At 44.2% G+C, this 21,075-nt stretch overlaps 1 protein-coding gene across 1 annotated transcript in view; it reads left to right on the top strand.

Annotated features, from left to right (window-relative positions):
- The first annotated feature begins 2,313 nt into the window (after positions 1-2,313).
- C2CD6 (C2 calcium dependent domain containing 6) overlaps positions 2,314-21,075 on the top strand; it is a 74,922-nt gene continuing 56,160 nt past the window's right edge. The window contains exons 1-6 of the mRNA XM_054043632.1: positions 2,314-2,451; positions 3,829-3,912; positions 5,190-5,241; positions 8,910-9,061; positions 10,809-10,931; positions 12,489-12,533. Coding sequence (XP_053899607.1) covers positions 2,314-2,451; positions 3,829-3,912; positions 5,190-5,241; positions 8,910-9,061; positions 10,809-10,931; positions 12,489-12,533 — 594 coding nt within the window. The remainder of the gene's footprint in view (positions 2,452-3,828; positions 3,913-5,189; positions 5,242-8,909; positions 9,062-10,808; positions 10,932-12,488; positions 12,534-21,075) is intronic.

Here is a 21,075-nt window from a genome sequence, read left to right on the forward strand (position 1 = left end):
ATAACTGTTTAAAGTAAGATTTATGGATTTCAGCCATATTACTAAGGTATCTGTAACATATATTTCTTGGTGGAGAATGCTTTCGTCATAGCAATGTTACATTGTTTCATGTTACACTTAGCATGTGTAGGAACCAAGCAGGAAACTTTCCTAGAGTTAGTAATAGAAAATATATATGTATGTTAATTCATTCATATATATATACATATATACACACACACACATACACATTTCTGTAGGCAACTTTCTAGAGAGTCTATTCTGCTACTTAAAAATGTTGTTAATGGCAGTGTTTATTTTTATGGCTGTTTCATGTGTATCTCTGTAAATTAAATCCATAGGACTAAATTATGGTTGGCCTTGCATGGGTACACTAGAGTGGAGGTGGTGTAGGGATCCCCTCTTCACCATTGTTCCTGCATTGGAGGCAGCAGTTATAATAGTTTGGCTGAATGTACTGGAGAAGAAGGTGCTGGCTAGTGCTCCCATGTTTAACCAAAGAGCCAGTGATTAAATTTAAGGTAATTAATTCTTCAAAGCCAAGTTTGCCTGCAGTTTAAGAATTCCAGTATACATTTTTTTTTTATGTTCATATGTTTCTGTGGGTATGTGTATCGATATGCTTAAATTACCCAGAGCCTAGCCAGGGATCTCCTTTTAATATTACAGCCGTTTACAATTGCATCTCAGAAAGTGATACATTGGCTGATGTATGCTTTGTTTTCTTTTACAAAATAATTTTCAGTCTATTAAGTCTCACAATTGAATTTGGATCTAAGTGAGAGCTTTTGTTTGTTTTGTTTTGTTTAGCTCCTCATAAAGTTTAGAACAAGTCAAAAAAGAAGTTTGAGAAATAAATACATTTAATTAAAAATGTGAAATATCTGTAGCAGCCTTAACTGAGATACTTTTGTGGGTTTCCACTTTAGTGATATCTTTGTTTTTTAATGCAGTATTTTTGTGTTAATTAAAATATTATGGAAATATTAGTGCCAATTTGTTGGTTTTCCCCACTACTGTTACAAATAACTATAAGCTATGACTGGAAGATTAGAGAAAACTATTTTCCTCTATTTTTCAGATTACTCTGTTCATTTTGACAGTATATTGTGTATCAGTCTGCCTGTTTCCCCCTCAGTCAATTTCCCCCTGTTGTGTTGGTCTTTCCCACAGCAACAAGAGAGAGAAAGTCTTAGAAAAGAAAATGTGATCGTAAACCCACAAAAACTGTCAGGGAGACTCAGGAATTGTAGTATCTTAAACTACTTTTAACTCATTTATGGTATCCCTTCAGTGTTGTTTTACACCTTAAAAATGTAGTCCATGTTGTTTGAAGCCCACTCACATTAATTTAAAAACAAGTCTTTACAAATCTACATCTTGTACAGTACTGCTTAACTACACAGTGTTAGTATGCTTTCCTGTGGGAGAGAGACTCATATTTTTATAGGGTTTTAGATTTTGTTGGTTTTTATTCACTGGTGGAGTCATAGGAGTGTTCTCCCCCAAATACAGATATTTGGGATTTTGGTCAGATTTTACTCATTCTTTTGCAAATGTATGAGTGAATACTATACACTAAAAATGACTTAAGAGTGGAAAGAACCTCCAGATGGAATTATCTTCTATATCTTCATAAAATAGTTACTTAATGTTACTTCTTTTAATGATGGCAGATATTCCTAAATTCTTCAGTGCTGTAATAGGCAGTTTGGGTTAGTTCATTATTTGTTGACATGGTTATTTTTCAGTGGCGCTGGCATGGAGCTCACTTTAGAGGGTGAGTGCTCAGCACTTCTGAAAATCAGCCCTGTGTGTTTGTTGTAGGGTCAATAACACAAGGTGAGGGAGCGTGTCGGGCCTGTCTGCACCCACTGGGGTGTTCCCTGGTGGAAGGAGTCAGGGGGGGTAAAGTTTTTGCATGGATTTTTACTGTGCCGTTTTAGAGATACATTGTTCAGTCTATTTTTAAACGAACATCTGTGTCCCGTGTGACAGCGGTGTCTAGCTGCCCACCCCGTCTGCCTCACGGGCGGGCTGATGTGTATTCATTATGCAAGGGGATGGGGCTCGGGGTCGGGTACTACGGGGTGCTGCCGCCGGCCCTCAGGGCAGCCCTGGGTTAGATTTGTTCTGCCCTCGCAGCGCGGGTTTCTCCAGTCCCGTCTCTCCCACACGCCGGGTGCCTGGGGCTGGGACCGGCGCAGGGGGCGGCGCGTGCAGAGGCGCTCGGGGCAGTTCCCCCCCCCCCCGCCAGAGGGCGCGGGCCGCGCGCTGGAGCAAGCGGCCGTTGCTGAGGCGCGGGGCGGCGCGATGTCGGCCCCCGGGGCGAGGGGCTCCGTGTTCTCGGTCTCCCAGCCCTCCGCCGGCCGGCTCGGCTCGGCGGATTCGGTGCTGGGGAGCTTCAGCCGCGAGGTGGCCAAGGTCGGCAGCGTGCGCTCCCTGCTGAAGGTGAGCTGCAGGGTGCGGGGGTTGGAGGGTCAGGTACAGGGGGTGGAGGGCTGGTGGGTGGGGTACGGAGGGGGTGAGGGCTGGTGAGGAGTGGGGGTGTCAGAGGCTGGGGTGCAGGGGTGTGAGTGGGTATTGGTAGACTGGGGTGTTGAGATGAAGGTGAGTGGTTTCACAGGGGGTGAGGGCAGGGAGTGGGGGGTTAGAGGGAGGGGGTGGGTTGGAGAAGGGAGGGTGTGGAGGGGGGTGCGGGAGTGTGGAGGGCTGGTGAGGTGTGGGGGTGTTGGAGGGTGGGGTGTGGAGGGCTGGTGAGGAGTGGGGGTGTTGGAGGGTGGGGTGCAGGGGTATGAGTGGGTATTGGTAGACTGGGGTGTTGAAATTGCACTTGGGTATCTCCCCATCTCACACTAGCTGTGCATGCACATCCTTGTACACATTCACACACTCATGCAAGGTGTATAGTATTTGCTGCTTAAGCGTTCTTTGATCAGCTTGGCCATTCACATAAAGGCCTTGTCGCTTTAGTATTCTCTGTGGACATCCACCCAGTATGATGGAGGTACTTATAATGGTGTGAATGGCTAACACATTTTATTTTCATTCATCTACTGATCCAGAAAGTTGAAATTGTGAATATTCATAAGAAAAGCAGCCAGAAACTCCTTTTGTTTTCAGCACTAGAGGCTACTGTTACATAGTAATAATTTGGAGTAGTGGCTCCTTATTTTGTAGCAATGAGAAACTCTCATTTGCTGTAAGAATATTTCATACAGTAGTTTATCATCAGCAGTTCGTGAGGGCCCTAAAACCTTTTGCCACCAGGTTGTCACACTTTTTGGCTAGTGTTTTATCATTCCATTTGTATGCTAAGAGTCCATCTATTGTACAAGACTGTGTTTTGTCAAAAATGTCTTGTGCTCAGAAGATGGGAAAAAATAGAATTCAGTTTCAAACATATTTAAAATGTTTTGAATTAGACTTCAAAATAATGTTTTGAATATGGTGGTAGATGATAACCTATGTGACTACATTTCTTGAGTGTTGCCTTGTGCGTCTCTGTTGTGGGAAAACATGCTTTCTCAGTTTCAAAGCTCTTTTACTCTAAGATTGAATAGAGCAACATTTGTGATTGGCCATGAAATGCAGAGGTATGAAACACCAGTGTTAGTATGCTTTCCTATGGAAGAGAGACTCATATTTTTATAGGGTTTTAGATTTTGTTGGTTTTTATTCACTGGTGGAGTCATATGAGTTTTCTCTTATGTTGGAAGCTGCAAAATATACTTGTTTGTTTTAACCTCCAAAATAATTAGGAAATAGTGTACTGTATTTTCTTTTTGAAAGGGCAATTGCAAAATCTTTTTTTCTTACTTTTGGTAGTTGTTGCAGAAAATCCTGAAGACATCTGATAAAGAAACTGAACAACCTGCTGACGTCCACAGTTTAGTCCCCTGTGGAGATGTGGTATGTATACTACAGACCATTGGTCTGTGGTACTTGGAGAACTAGCTGGCAATCAATGAAGAATTGGCTGGTCACATAGTGCTGTGATTCTTTCTTGTTTTCAGTTACCAAATTACATTTAAACACATATAAAAGTAATATTAAGTCAGTGTTTTATGTATTTTTAGTTAAGTATTTGTTCTAGTTGTCACATGGATATTAATGCAATCATAAACTAGAGGGGGGTGGTTCATATGATTGATAATGAGAGGAGGCGTGATCTATGAGAATCTCTTTATTAAGATATCTACAAAATGAAGAAGTTTGAGAACCCCTGCATCAAGCTTTTATGTGCTTACAGAGATTTAAAAATTACTATGCAACTCTTGGTAAAATTTAATCACCTGATTTACTTGAATATACTCATTCAGGGATGTCCTTGAAATTGTTCTATATTGCCGAATGTTTATTGATTTTCATTTTGCTAATAAGCTTCTGTGTTCACAGCTGAAGCCAAGAAACTCATTGTTCAGTTTACTGATGAAATTTTTTTTGTTCTGTGGATCAGGCACTATACAACTAAAAGAGAGACAGCCCCTGTTTCCAGGAGTTCACTGTCTTGAACAAAGCAACTGCAAACTTTGCCTATATCAAATGGAGATCTAATACTAGATCCCTGGATTTGGTCTATAAAAAAAGTAAAGAAATATTGTATCACTCAAAAACAAATTATTTAATGTTTATTTAAAACATTGTTAAAGAAGCAATAATACCTTGCCTAAAGTATAAGCATGTTTGGGTTGTTTCCTGTATGGTCTCCAAAAAGTGTCATTTATTCACCATCCCTGTATGCTTTGTAGTGCCTTATTGCTTTTTAAAATTGCTGTCATTGCTTACTTTTTCTCCCTGTCTAGTTCTGAAACTTCTATATCTCTGAGCAGTATATTTTACATTTTAAAAAAGAGTAATGGAATTCTACATAGACTAAATCCTGAAATATTTCCCTAGGCCAAATTGAATAAAGAATCCAGGATTTGGTCTAATGGTTAGAGGAAAAAGGTTTCCACCTTTTGTGGGTTTGCTGGAAGCGTGTAATTTTTTTGAAACCCTGTATTTCTTCTCACCATTTTATTAAGACAAAGTTACTACATTGTTTTGCCACAAAGCAACAAATGCATTTACAAATGACTTCTTGTGTTAAGACGTGCCTACAAAAAATTGCTGTATCAGGACCTAAAGAAAGTTTCAAGATTTTTCTGGGATTAATTTATCACTTGTCCTCTTTTGGGTTTCATTAGGTTGGTTGCCTGGCTGTTCATGTGAAGGTGTGCAAAGATTTTACATCAAAATGTATCCTTTTTCTATTTCCCTACCCTCTGCAAAGCATATTTTCCTCTATCTTTGGACTGACCACACCTTTAGAGTATTCTGGCAGGGAAGTATAGAACATCTCACTCTGTAGGTTCTTGCAGTTCACTTAAGAGATAATGCTTTCTTTCTCTAGCTATTGAGTTTGACATTCATTTAGTGTGTGAATTTATGAGGAATTTAGCAGTGAGCCAGAGTCCAGTAATAGAATCCTAAGGAGACTCACTGAGTAGACTTCCTTGTTTATGTACTGTAGGAACAAAAGACACGTTTACATGGAGAGAACAATTGTAATTTTAAAAAGCAAAGCTATTTAATTATTAGGATTGTTATATAGCAATCAGTATTCTGTCTAGACTGAGTTTTTTACTCATGAAAGGGTGACAAATTATTTTAAAGCCATTTACATTGTTACTGTTAGTGACCAGAAGACACTTGGGAAATCTTACATACAGTATTTCAGGCAGTCTACACAAAACTTCATGTTTGAGTAAATAGTATGTTGCTCACATTTTAAGTAATGTTATTTTTTATTGTAAAATAAATGAAAACAATATATAATAAATAGGGCCCAACCAAATTCATGGCCATGAAAAACACCTCACGGACCATGAAATCTGGCCTTTTGTGTGCTTTTACCCTGTACTATACAGATTTCATGGGGGGAGACCAGCCTTTCTTAAACTGGGGGTCCTGACCCAAAAGGGAGCTGCAGAGGGGTCTCATGGTTATTTTAGGGGGGTAGTGGTATTGTCAACCTTATTTCTGCGCTGCCTTCAGAGCTGGGTGGCCAGAGAGCAGCAGCTGTTGGCCAGGTGCCCAGCTCTGAAGGCAGTGTCCCGCCAGGAGCAGCACAGAAGTAAGGGTGACAATACCATACCATGCCGCCTATACTTCTGCGCTGCTGCCTTCAGAGCTAGGTAGCTGGAGAGTGGTGGCTGCTGACTGGGGGCCTAGCTTGTTACCAGATCTGCCCGTTACTTTGGGGTATGCTCATTTATTCGGGTTACTCTTCTGGGAGGGGGAGGGGAGAGTGTTCTGTAATTCTATCAATGTACTGCTTGTGTCACGTGTGTTTTCATATGGAGCTCTACTTCTCCCTTGTGCAAGTCCCCTCCCAATGGATCAATCCTGCCGGACCTAGGTTCCCTAGGGCTTGGTTCCTCCAGCCCCAGAACTGGATGAACACACATACATTAACAGAGCAAGTGTGAGTGGACCGGGTCAATCAGCACTTTCAAGCTGACCCCTTATATGTCCCTGGACTCAATGGGCTGGATCAAGCAGCACTTTCAAGCTGCCACCCTTATGTGTCCCAGATTCCACAGGTCCCTATCCCCACTCTCGCATCACAATTGTACTGATAGTAACTTACTTGATGAGCAAACCCCACAGTATTTTGGGCGCTGCAGGGATCTTTAGCTTAGGTAAAAGAAGCGTTGCTATAGAGTAAATGGGAGAAGCTAAAAACACAAAAGAATAAAGTTCAGCAAGAGAGAGAGAAGCAACCAGCTTAACCATAAAAGTTATTTATTGAATAATAGTGATAACTACACAAGGAGGGCTAAACCAACATAACACACATTATTAAAGGTTAATACATAAGGTAGAAAGGAAAACGGAGAGAGAGAAAGAAGTGGATCTCATTGCTTCCTGAAGCTTGAACTGGTCAGGGTTCCCAGGTGATGGTGGTAGCTCAGGGCCCTGAGGGCAGGAGACAGGCAGAGCCACCAGCATAATCAGTGGAGATGGAGTCCCAGTGGACCGGAGCGGCTCCAGGGTTTTTGCTGCCCTAACTGGCAGCTCTCCTCCTCTGAGCATTTGGCGGCAGCGGTCCTTCCACTCCGCGTCTTCGGGGCACTTCGGCAGCGGGTCCTGGAGCGAGTGAAGGACCCGCCGCCGAATTTCTGCCGAAGACCCGGAGCGGAAGGACCCCCCGCCGCCGAATTTCCGCCAAGGATGGCAAAATGCTGCCCCCCAAATCTTGCTGCCCTAGGCGACCGCCGGCCCTGCTTGGGTCTATGCATCAGAACGCTTACTTGAACATAGGTAGGGGTTTTAGAGAAACAACAATAGTTCAAGGGAGAACACTAGATTTGTGTATGGGTAAACTGATGACTCAAGGGTTTCTTTAGGCTAGACAATAGGAGCTGATCACTCTTGGCTATGGGTGGTGATTTCTTCCAGGGAGCTCACAATGCAACTAGGCTGCTTCAATATTTTGGATATCAATCAAGGATTCATTACTAGAATTGGTCAGATAACTGCTGAGCTGGGAGTAGGCAGGCATAGGTTCATTAACATCTGGAGCAGAGATTCCCATGATGCAGTGCTTCCCTGCTTTTCTGGTCCCAGAGTTCAGTGCAGTTCTCGGTTCGTCATTCTGTATGCTAATCCCTGTCCCATCTTTCATGCAGATGAGGCTAGGGGAGTTGTCTCTGCTCTCCATTTGCATACAGAATGGAGATGTCTTAATCTTGTCACCCTTGTCAGGAGGGGTCTAGGTGTGTCTCCCAACACCCTTCACTGCTCTCTGCAAACCTTTTCTCTGATCAGTCTTGGTTCAAGCAGAGACCGGGTGGGGGAGGATGGGTGTCCCTCATGAATCATAAAGGCCAGACACTGTGCCCTGGTTCCCCAAAAACACAGAGCTGACTGGTATCAAGCTCTACAGGAAGCAGTGCAGAAGTAAGGATGACAATACCATGCCATGCTATCCTTACTTCTGCGCTGCTGTTGGTGGCAGCTCTGCCTTCAGAGCAGCCACTGCTCTCCAGCTGCCCAGCTCTGAAGATACCGCCACTGTCAGCAGCAGCGCAGAAGTAAGGGAGCGGTACCGCAATCTCACCTACAATAACCTTCTGACCACCCCACAACTCCTTTTTGGGGCCAGGACCCTTACAATTACAACACTGTGAAATTTCAGATTTAAATAGCTGAAATCATGAAATTTATGATTTTTTAAATCGTATGACCGTGTAATTGACCAAAATGGACTGTGAATTTGGTAGGGCCCTAATAATAAACCTTTGAGAGTTTTATTATTTCTCTTTTCAGGTGTTTTTTCTCCCCCTATGAATGACATCAGTTTCCTAACATTATAGTTCATCACAGGCAGTCTGTGGGTGTGTTTTATTTCTGAATGTTTTAATCACAAATCTCACAGTTCAGTGCACTGCATTCTTCAATGCGGCAACATCAAAGTAACCTGCCATTAAGTCCCTCTACCAATTTTTGTGAATTTACAGTCTGATATTAAAAAAAATTAATAATGCTATTTTAATGATATACAAGTACAATTGAATTACCCATAAAAGGGAAACAGTAAAATTGACAATAGTGTAATAGTAAGGAGACAAATGTGAATTCATATTTTGACCACTGTCAGTGGTCAAATATCTGTTTATTTCTGAAAGAAGAAATAGCAATATGATCTTGGTTAAGTGCCAATGTGGACAGAAAAAGATAAATTTGAATCTTACAAGTATACCCATGTTTATTAATTGGGTTCGCACACACGCAGTGAGGAGAATTAGATCTTATTGTATATTGCTCATTATTTTCATGGTAGTCACTACCATGTAATAAACCCACTTTACTGTTGCTGACTCGCTAAAAAGATCTATGTTTCCTAAATGAATGACTTTCAGTTGATATACAGCAAAATACAAACTTGCTGCTTCGTATTAGTGTTAACGAAGTCATGAAATGCACAAATCCACAAACTTTCAAATCACAGTTAAAGAAGAACAGAAAGGACATTGTGATTCATTTTGAAGATGTGAAATATTTTTCTGTACAGGTATTATTACAGCTTCCACTCTTTTCTAATGTAATTCTCATTATTGGTTTAATAGCATGATAACACGGAATATTTAGAGCTGTTTTTTCAGGGGCAAGGAGGAGGGAATCTCATGTACTGTAGTACTTTGTGACTATTCTCTTTTTTTTTACCAATGTACATCTCATCTGGGTTCATAAAGTAAAACTGCAATGAAGTCTGCAGGCTCCGCTCCAGTCTCTTAACCACAAGACTGTTTTTCTTCTGCCCAGAGCTGAGAGATTGTTATTGCTATCTGGTCAAGGGAGGATGAATTGGAGACTATTCTCTGGTTGAGTAGGGTGCACATATATCGTAACATCGTAGAAATCATTGGAGTTACATTGGTGTAAAACTGGTATAATGGATTGGTCAGGCCCATAGTGTTCGCTTGGTGCTTTATATTAATTTGTCAAGTATGGTACAGTGTACTGGGGATATGTGACTCATTCTGTCATTGTTCAAGCTAAATTGTGAACAAGCAAATAGTTGTTCCGTGGTTTAGATTGGAGAGTGGAGGGAATAAAAGGGCAGATTTAAGATTGTTTTGGGTAGTAAAACTCTGCATTTCCATGCTTTCCAATGTTTGATTTAAGTGTAATCTTAACTTTGAATTTCTGGGCTTTCAGATATTTGTATTTTATTTAATTGCAATGTTTTATTAAGATATTTTCCCTCTGAAGTTATTGATACATATTTACAACCTCATGTCCAGCTTAACTTGGTTTGATGTGGAATTTTTTTGGGCTCATTTTTAAGAATAACTTAGTGATATGTAGGTGTATGTAGTATGTTACTAAAAACGCACTCTTAGCTCCATTTAGCCAATTCCACTACGCCATTCCATCTTTGTCGAACTAAGTACACTTAATCTGAGCTGTGCCTACTGGGAGGGTGGAAGGTGGTGAGATTGACGTGAAGCATGACTGGGTGATATGGGGGAAGTCAGAATGCCTTTGCTAGTGGGTGCGATGGGGTTCTCCATTTAGCCTTTGTTGTGGAACATAAATTCCTGTTATTTGAGGCAATTGAAACTTACTAGTACTATTACCCCTTTTGACCCAAGTAGTAAGCCAAAATTTAGGGTGTTTTGGGTTGTTTCCTTTAAGAGAAATTGATGATAGTCAGATGTTTCTTTGATGTAGTCCTGTTTACTTACAAAGAAGGTGCACAAACTCCTGTTTCTCTGAAAGCAGTAAGGTCAAACAGCAGGAGGCAGTTTCCGTCTCATAATTCCAAGCCTGCATTTCCAGCCAGCATTCTGCCCCCAAACCCTTTTTCTTAGTTTTCGGTCAGGCCCACGCTACCAATTCTTCTCTTACTATCTCCTGGCTTTCTGCCTGCCTCTGACATGCAACTGCAGTTCAATTAATTGCCAGTCCCTGCGTTTATCATCCCTCAGGGCATCCTATTGGACCAGATCGCCCCTACTGCCCAGACCTTGTGTGAAGTCTACTCCTTCATTGGAAGTTTCCATTGTTCCAACTATTACAGTACTAAACAGAGGGGCATTTAATTGTTCTCCCATTTAGCCTAAATGGAAGGTGCCTGCTACTATGCCATCAGTTTCAAAGAGATCTGTGCGTGCCCAGCCTTCACTTGTTCCCCTCAGAACTGTGTAATGAGTGCTGTAGCAAATGGGTCAGTTTACCCCAGATTTAACCCTTTTCTCAGTTGCTCTTGTTGCTCCATGTAGATAGCATGTAGATGTTGTGTTTTAATTTTTCAGGTTCCAAGGCGGCAAGAGGATGAGCGGAATAGGATTATTCTAGAATTGGTAGGATTTCAAGGTCCAAAAGACTTTCCAAGGTTGCTGGGGAGTGCAACTGTACACCTTTATGAAGTCATTAAGGTGGGTCTGACAAAAGAAAAGATTATCTAGAACGTGTTCTAAATTGTTTGTTCCACACATGCTTTGGCAAGTAGTACACAAGATAAACCATACTCACAACATCAGCTGTTTGTACTGAAACAATAGAGCAGTTAATATAACAAAGCAGTATTTCCTTATGTAAGTGTCCAGTTTTTAGCTGACTGGGTGATAATGTACTGTAATAATAATAGTTGGTACTTATATTGTTCTTTCTATCTTTGAAGTGCCTACAAAAATGTAATCCTCACAAGACTTGCAAGATATTGTAGATAAATAAATTTCAATATCTCTGAGATACTGAGGGCTTAAGGCCAGTTTTTCAAACTTGGGTATCAAAAGTTATTTCCTAAAACAAGTGTTTAGGTACCTAAATATAGAATTGGGTCCCAATCCTGCAACAACTGACGTGCATAACTTTACTTATGTGAGTAGTAGCATTAAAATCTGTGGGACTACTTGCATGCATAATGTTAGTTGCATGTGTTTGCAGGATCTGCGCCTTTGACACCTAATTGTCATCACTCAAGTTTGAAAATCTGGTTCTAAATAACTTTTGTAAAGACAAAAAATGACAGTGGCAAAACTAGGATTTGAATTCACAATCTCAAGATCGGACAACTAGATTGTCTAACTGCCTTTCCATGTATGCTTCCTTTTATTTGATTTTTAAACTATAACAATGTGTGGAAAAAGTATGTGGCATTGCAGTGGGGTGAACACCAGCTCTTGCCCTGAAGGGATTGGAAAAGCCCTTCAGAGGGCTGGAGCTGTGGAAGGGAGCAAAACCCCAGCTGATTGGTGGAAGTGGCTGCAGCTGGGGCCACGCCCCAAACTGAGCAACTAGGCCTTATAAGAAGGCCAGGGCAACCAGAAGCTCAGGAGTCTCACTCTGACTGGAGAGAGAAATAGGCCTGGCTGCTGGGGAACTCACCAGGGACCTAGAGTGAGGCAGGGCTGGGGAAAGGCCTTGGGGGCAGGGAAGCCCTAGGCCAGCAACTCCCCAGTTTGCAGGGCCTAGTCCTAGGCCCACATAGGTATTGGGGTTGCAGAGGGACAGCCTGAGGGTGGGTGAAGGCAGCCAATCCAAACCCCTTGTTGCCTGTGATGACTGGCTGATAGACTGCAGTCCGCCCCAGGGCAAGGAGGCTAGACTGTGACTGGCGGTAGCCACGACTGAGGCGATGTGGGGATAGGGGATGGGGGTTCCCCTGGGTGGGGAGACCCAGAGAGAGTGGGGTACTGCCAGGGGGGCAGCACCCAAACCAAGGGCACTGGGGTCCGGGAGGGACACAGGGCCAACGATGGGCGGGACATCTGGCCTGCAGAGGGTGCTCTGGTGACTGGTGAGCTAATTCCCGAGACCACCAGCAGGAGGCACCGCAGGGGTGAGTCTGCTCCTGATTACAAACATCATCTATTGTAATTACAAATTTTGTGTATTCCTCTTACATGCTTGGTAATATACTACTATAAAACACTGGTTTTGGAGATTTGTGAATCTAAATATTCCTTTTCTTTTTTTCCCCACCCACCCAGAAAGGCCACTTCATTGAAACATGTGCCATGAGGATTGGAAATATGGTAGGATTTCTTTGGTGAAATTACAAAATAATATACATAGGTGACTTCATGTCATTGCAATATAATTTTAATTGCATACAGATATGCATATAAATTGAACACAGCATTATAGCCTTCCAGGAGCACTGAATGTTAAAGTGACTAAAAACAGAGAGAAAAGGATAGTGAAAGAGAAGAATGGAAAGTAGACCCCAATCCTTGGCTGGAGTAAATCAGCATAGCACCAGTGATGTCATAAGGTTCACATACAATGGATGGGCCATAGTCTACACAGTGATGCCAGCACAGCTTCATTGACTTCAGAGGAGTTGCACTGATACTACTGACAACACAATTTAGATAGTCTGCATAATAAGAAAATTTCAGACTCTTAAAATTATTAGGGAGAAGTAATACACAAAAATCAGTCTGTGTAAAACTGTTTACTAACCTACTGTATGCTAGCCAAATGTTTAGGCCATGTGAATTTTTGTAACCTACTGAGTCATCTCCAGTTTCTGACACACATTGGTTTGTAGGTTTGGCGGTGCAATTCAGGCCAAGATTGAGATTGTGGCAATGTAGGGCCTTACTGTGGCATAAACCTGGAGGGCAACAAAAACTTATCTGCAGAGGAACCCAGAGGTGCCCATTGTATCAACAACATTGGACAATGCTGAGTGGAAAGAGGGCATAGTCAGGATGATCAGAAAATACACCAATTCAGTGCATCCCCTTGCAGACTCTATTGGTGAAGCTCCTATGTAAACCTTGGCAGAAACTAAACTTGCCTTCCCATGCCATAACCCTTGAGGGAAGTTGGCAGGAGAAACAATGCCTGCTCTTTCCCCATGATGAATTTTTCCTTTGCGCTGGGTAGATGAATCTAGCCCATTGTGTCTATGCAATATAGAGAATACAGGTTGCTAAGATTGATATTGTCATCATGTATGACCCATAGCAGTATGAAACACAGTACATACAGTTTATGTTACTTTATGTATTCTTAAACGTACACAATGTTTTATGAGAAGTTTGAAAATGCATTAGACAGATTAAACACTGAGTTTTTGGTACATTATCCTTTTGTAGGCAAAGCCCATAAGTGAGCATGGGTTTTCTGAATTCAGTGCTCAGATGAATGTGTGTATTATCAGGAGCAACAGATAAGGAAAAGTTCTCCTATGATTGACTGTACACACATACATTCCACTGGAAGTGTATGAGAGTTTTACTGGCCGAACCAGCAGGCGGCGCATGGGCCCCCATTTTCCTCATGTGCTGAGCCTCTAAAAGGGCATGGTCGGCAGCTCCCTCTCAGTTCCTCCTTACTACCCGTGATGAGATTTGGACCTCACCCTCACCCTTGAGCTTCAGATAGTCAGCCTTTGAAAATAAGAAACAGTTCTTTTATATAACTGTAGTTTAGTTCAGTGTAGTTAGTAAATTAGGTTAACTGGGATTTACTATATAGAAATCCCCAGGTTTTAAACAGTGTGCCACATGCAAGGCTGTGATCCTTGTTAGTTGCCTAATCTTCTTACGCAAGGGACATGTGAAGGACAAATGTCCTATTAGTTCCTCAGTCCTGACAAGAATAAAGAAACAAAGGGATTTCTGCCTTAAAGTGCATTTTCTGATGAAGGCAATGCGTCTTTCCTCAGAGACTGACCCTGACCAGCAGTGGTCAGAGAGTTTTTCCTGAAGAGTGCCCCTCCCACTGCCTCAGTCACTAAGCTGAAATCATGTTCCTGTTCTGCAGCCTCCTTGAAGCACTCAAAACTATTTTCGTCATCACAGACCGATATACCTTAGATATCTCATTCTTGGACTATCAAAAAGGCTCTGAAAAAGTCCTCTGGTGCTAAGTTGATGTCTGGTCGCAAGCACCAGCACCATCGGAGGTGGCATTGTGGACCCCAGATTCAGCGGGTCTGTGAAAACCAGTGCCTGCACTTCTACTAGAGAGAGATTTGACTCTGGCACTGTTGGGTCCAGCATCTTTGATGTCAGTAGCTGAGCATTTACCTCTGCAATCAGTGACATTGATGCCATGGGCTTTTTCGTGGCAAAAGATGTTTTGTCTCTCCTCTTCCAGGCTCTTCCTTGTTGTATTGTCTGGTCCTGATCTCAATGGCCTCCACTACATCAGCACTATGAGCACTACTAATCACTAGGGCTCTGTCTTTGCAGGGCCATCCCTACCCATACGCAAACTACGCAGCTGTGTAGGGCACCAGGAAATTTGGGGCACCAATTTCCTGGTGCCCTATGCAGCTGCGGGCTGCATCCAGCTCCAGTGGCCAGTAGGGTTACCATATTAAAGGTTTTTAAAAAGAGGATACTCCATGGGGCCCTGCCCCTGCCCCGCCCCAACTCCGCCCCCTCCTCCTCCCTTCCAGCCACGTGAAAAGGGCTGCCCGAGCGCTACCGGCTTCACGGTTTGCCGGGCAGCCCCCAGACCTCCAGACCCTGCGCCCTGGTCCAGGCGCTTCCCCAGTCCAGCCGGAGCCCGGGAGGGGAAGCGCCCGGCCGGGGGCGCAGCGGGTCTGGATGTCTGGGGGCTGCCCGGCAAACCGTGAAGCCGGTAGCTCTGGGGCAGCTCTGCTCTTTAGCTGCACAGCTGAGGTGTCTGGGGGGAGCAGCAGCCACCGCCGCAGCGGGGAATCCGCCTGCAGCTCGCAGCCTGCCGGAGCCACTCAGGTAAGCAGGGGACTGAGGCAGGGATGCCGGCATTTTCCCGGACACGTTCGGCTTTTTGGCAATTCCCCCCTGATGGGGATTTGAGCACCAAAAAGCCGGACATGTCCGGGAAAATCTGGATGTATGGTAACCCTAGCGGCCAGCCCAATTCCCCGGATGGCTGAGCTGGCCTCTTGTGGGCTGCACACAGCAAGGCCCAGGAAAGCTGCCTCCATCCCTGCCCCCCCCTTCCCCTCAGCCCTCGCCCCTGCTCCACCCCCCCACCTCTTCCCGCTCCAGCCCCGCTCCTGCTCCGCCCCTTCCCCCCCAAACCCCATCCCCTGAGCTATGCATCCCGGGGTACTGCAGCAGGGGTTGGGCCTGCCCTGCACTCAGTGGGCGGCGGGAAGTGGAGCCACCCGGCCCCAGCCCACTAGTAAGAGACGGAGGCCTGGGACACCCCTCAACCCCTGCAGATGGAGGCCTGGGACACCCCTCAACCCCTGCAGGGATGCCCCGCCCCAGAGGCCCAGGGGCTGCGTAGGGCACCACAATCTCTAGGGATGGCCCTGCGTGTTTGTCACAGAGGTCACAGATTCCGTGACTTCTGCAGCGGCTGACCCCAGGCGGCCCTGCAGCCAGCCGCACCACCCACTGCTGGAGTGGCCCCGCACCGGCTGCTGCTCTGGTGGCCCTGAGCAGCTGGCCCCTGGGACCGCCCGAGCAGCAGTCGATGCGTCTGCCCCTGGGGACTGCCTGAGCAGCGGTGCTGGGGGCAGTTGGAGCAGCGGCTGGCCTCCCGGGCTTTCCTCCCCCAGCAGCGACCAGCCCCCTGGGGCTCTCCCCCTAAGATTCAATCAGGGGTATTGATGGCGTAAGTCATGGACAGGTCATGGGCCATGATTTTTTGTTTCTTGCCCATGACTTTTACTAAAAATACCCATGATTAAATTGTAGCCTTAATAATCACCACAGCACTAGCAGTTCCATCTTCTTCATAGATGCAGCCTGCTTCCTCTCCATCGGCACCATCAGCAGTAACTCAACTGTCTGCACTGTGTCCTCCCTGTTTGCTTCCACCAACACCGCCAGATACATCATCAACTTTGGTACTTTTGGGACAGCACTGTATGTCAGTCACCCATGCAGAGACCTCCATCAACACATACTGGGATTGCTCTGCCATTCATTGAGGGGCGTAATATTGCCTCATCTTCAGACACTGACCATGATAGTCCCACGTATCTGTCAAGGTCTTTCAAGTCACCATACAGATCATGCTCTAGGGATACATGAACCCTATTCGAACTGTATTATAAAGACTCCCCATTATGATGCCCACCACAATGGCAGTACAAAGACTGGGCTGTCTTCCATGGTCCCCCTGGACCTCTTAGACCAGTGGCTCTCAACCTTTCCAGTCTACTGTGCCCCTTTCAGGAGTCTGATTTGTCTTGTGTACTCCCAAGTTTCACTTGACTTAAAAACTAATTGCTTACCAAATCAGACACAAAAATACAAAAGTGTCACAGCACACTATTACTGAAAAAAAATTTGCTTACTTTCTCATATGTACCATATAATTATAAAATAAATCAACTGGAAAATAAATATTGTACTTACAGTGTATAGTATATAGAGCAGTACAAACAAGTCATTGTCTGTATGAAATTTTAGTTTGTAGTGACTTTGCTAGTGCTTTTTATGTAGCCTGTTGTAAAAGTAGGCAAATATTTAAATGAGTTGATGTACTCCCTGGAAGACCTCTGCATACCCCCATGGGTACATGTACCCCTGGTTGAGAACCACTGTCTTAAACTGCTCCAAGAGCATCTAGGTCTCTGTTGGCCACACAGTGCAGGAGAAAGTCGCCTGCTCAAGCACTTACAGCAACAAGAGAAGATCCTCCTCCTAACCTGAAACCCTCTCTTTTTTGGAGCCCACAGAGGAAGAGGATTCTAGAGAGAAACCCCTGGATAGTCCCCCTCAATATTTCTTTCTCTTCCCCAGATGAGGCCATCACCCCAGAGTCAACATCGCCTCCTCTTGAAGACTGTAAAATTTTTCAAGGTCTCAGTAGGAGGGTGTCCACTTCTCTGGGAATACAGGTGGATCTTGTGCAAGACAATCCACACAAACTATTGGATATCTTACAAACTTCCACTCTGGGAATGATTGCCCTTCCCATTAATGAAGTCTTGCTGGATTCCACAAAGACCCTTTGGGAGACACTGGTTCTCTACCCAACCCACTGCCAAATGAGTGTACAGATGGTATCAGGTTCCCCAGCAAGAATTTGAGTTTTTTTTTTTACCCACATTGCCTCTTTCGTGACTCTTTAGTGGTCACAGTGGTACACAAGCATTCAAGGCGGTCTTACTCTCTGGCTACCCTGAAGGATAAGGAGTAAGAGACTGAACTTGTACAGTAGAAAGGTTTATGCCACTGCAAGACTTCAAATGAGGGTGTCAAATGACCAGGGCTGTCCCTACCCATATTCATAGATTCATAGATTATAGGACTGGAAGGGACCTCGAGAGGTCATCGAGTCCAGTCCCCTGCCCGCATGGCAGGACCAAATACTGCCTAGACCATCCCTAATAGACATTTATCTAACCTACTCTTAAATATCTCCAGAGACGGAGATTCCACAACCTCCCTAGGCAATTTGTTCCAGTGTTGAACCACCCTGACAGTTAGGAACTTTTTCCTAATGTCCAACCTAGACCTCCCTTGCTGCAGTTTAAACCCATTGTTTCTGGTTCTATCCTTAGAGGCTAAGGTGAATAAGTTCTCTCCCTCCTCCTTATGACACCCTTTTATATACCTGAAAACTGCTATCATGTCCCCTCTCAGTCTTCTCTTTTCCAAACTAAACAAACCCAATTCTTTCAGCCTTCCTTCATAGGTCATGTTCTCAAGACCTTTAATCATTCTTGTTGCTCTTCTTTGGACCCTTTCCAGTTTCTCCACATCTTTTTTAAAATGCGGCACCCAGAACTGGACACAATACTCCAGCTGAGGCCTAACCAGAGCAGAGTAGAGCGGAAGAATGACTTCTCGTGTCTTGCTCACAACACACCTGTTAATGCATCCCAGAATCATGTTTGCTTTTTTTGCAACAGCATCACACTGTTGACTCATATTTAGCTTGTGGTCCACTATAACCCCTAGATCCCTTTCTGCCGTACTCCTTCCTAGACAGTCTTTTCCCATTCTGTATGTGTGAAATTGATTTTTCCTTCCTAAGTGGAGCACTTTGCATTTGTCTTTGTTAAACTTCATCCTGTTTAACTCAGACCATTTCTCCAATTTGTCCAGATCATTTTGAATTATGACCCTGTCCTCCAAAGTAGATGCAATCCCTCCCAGTTTGGTATCATCCGCAAACTTAATAAGCGTACTTTCTATGCCAATATCTAAGTCGTTGATGAAGATATTGAACAGAGCCGGTCCCAAAACAGACCCCTGCGGTACCCCACTCGTTACGCCTTTCCAGCAGGATTGGGAACCATTAACAACAACTCTCTGAGTACGATTATCCAGCCAGTTATGCACCCACCTTATAGTAGCCCCATCTAATTTGTATTTGCCTAGTTTATCGATAAGAATATCATGCGAGACCGTATCAAATGCCTTACTAAAGTCTAGGTATACCACATCCACCGCTTCACCCTTATCCACAAGGCTCGTTATCCTATCAAAGAAAGCTATCAGATTGGTTTGACATGATTTGTTCTTCACAAATCCATGCTGGCTATTCCCTATCACCTTACCACCTTCCAAGTGTTGGCAGACGATTTCCTTAATTACTTGCTCCATTATCTTCCCTGGCACAGAAGTTAAACTAACTGGTCTGTAGTTACCTGGGTTGTTTTTATTTCCCTTTTTATAGATGGGCACTATATTTGCCCTTTTCCAGTCTTCTGGAATCTCTCCCGTCTCCCATGACTTTCCAAAGATAATAGCTAGAGGCTCAGATACCTCCTCTATTAGCTCCTTGAGTATTCTAGGATGCATTTCATCAGGCCCGGGTGACTTGCAGGCATCTAACTTTTCTAAGTGATGTTTAACTTGTTCTTTTTTTATTTTATCCGCTAAACCTACCCCCTTCCCATTAGCATTCACTATGTTAGGCATTCCTTCAGACTTCTCGGTGAAGACCGAAACAAAGAAGTCATTAAGCATCTCTGCCATTTCCAAGTTTCCTGTTACTGTTTCTCCCTCTTCACTAAGCAGTGGGCCTACCCTGTCTTTGGTCTTCCTCTTGCTTCTAATGTATTGATAAAAAGTCTTCTTGTTTCCTTTTATTCCCGTAGCTAGTTTGAGCTCATTTTGTGCCTTTGCCTTTCTAATCTTGCCCCTGCATTCCTGTGTTGTTTGCCTATATTCATCCTTTGTAATCTGTCCTAGTTTCCATTTTTTATATGACTCCTTTTTATTTTTTAGATCGTGCAAGATCTCGTGGTTAAGCCAAGGTGGTCTTTTGCCACATTTTCTATCTTTCCTAACCAGCGGAATAGCTTGCTTTTGGGCCCTTAATAGTGTCCCTTTGAAAAACTGCCAACTCTCCTCAGTTGTTTTTCCCCTCAGTATTGATTCCCATGGGACCTTACCTATCAGCTCTCTGAGCTTCCCAAAGTCTGCCTTCCTGAAATCCATTGTCTCTATTTTGCTGTTCTCCCTTCTACCCTTCCTTAGAATTGCAAAGTCTATGATTTCATGATCACTTTCACCCAGGCTGCCTTCTACTTTCACATTCTCAACGAGTTCCACCCTATTTGTTAAAATCAAGTCTAGAACAGCTTCCCCCCTAGTAGCTTTTTCAACCTTCTGAAATAAAAAGTTGTCTCCAATGCAGTCCAAGAATTTGTTGGATAGTCTGTTCCCCGCTGTGTTATTTTCCCAACATATATCCGGATAGTTGAAGTCCCCCATCACCACCAAATCTTGGGCTTTGGATGATTTTGTTAGTTGCTTGAAAAAAGCCTCATCCACCTCTTCCACCTGGTTAGGTGGCCTGTAGTAGACGCCTAGCATGACATCTCCCTTGTTTTTTGCCCCTTTAAGCCTAACCCAGAGACTCTCAACACTTCCGTCTCCTATGTCCATCTCTACCTCAGTCCAAGTGTGTACATTTTTAATATATAAGGCAACACCTCCTCCCTTTTTCCCCTGTCTATCCTTCCTGAGCAAGCTGTACCCATCCACACCAACATTCCAATCATGTGTATTATCCCACCAAGTTTCAGTGATGCCAACAATGTCATAGTTGTATTTATTTATTAGCACTTCCAGTTCTTCCTGCTTATTCCCCATACTTCTCGCATTTGTATATAGGCATCTAAGATACTGGTTTGATCTTTCCTCCCAGTTTTTTCCTGACTCTCCTTTCTCTCTGCCAATATAGCCCACACTCCCTCTTGTTTCCGACTCATTTCCCCGGTCTCCATGTTCCCCACTTACCTGTGGGCTTTGCTCACCTGTCCCCGTCGAACCTAGTTTAAAGCCCTCCTCACTAGGTTAGCCAGTCTGTGTCCGAATAGGGTCTTCCCTCTCCTCGAAAGGTGAACGCCATCTCTGCCTAGCAGTCCTTCCTCGAATAGCATCCCGTGGTCTAGGAAGCCAAAGCCCTCCTGGCGACACCATCTTCGCAGCCAGGCATTCACCTCCATGATGCATCTGTCTCTGCCCGGGCCCCTACCTTTAACAGGAAGAATTGAAGAGAATACCACCTGTGCTCCAAACTCCTTCACCCGTGCTCCCAGAGCCCTGTAGTCACTCTTGATCCGCTCAGTGTCACACCGCGCAGTATCATTTGTGCCCACATGGATGAGTAGCATGGGGTAGTAGTCAGAGGGCCGGATAATCCTCGACAATG

Source organism: Malaclemys terrapin, chromosome 11 (assembly GCF_027887155.1).
Source record: "Malaclemys terrapin pileata isolate rMalTer1 chromosome 11, rMalTer1.hap1, whole genome shotgun sequence".
In the NCBI taxonomy this organism is placed as follows: domain Eukaryota; kingdom Metazoa; phylum Chordata; order Testudines; family Emydidae; genus Malaclemys; species Malaclemys terrapin.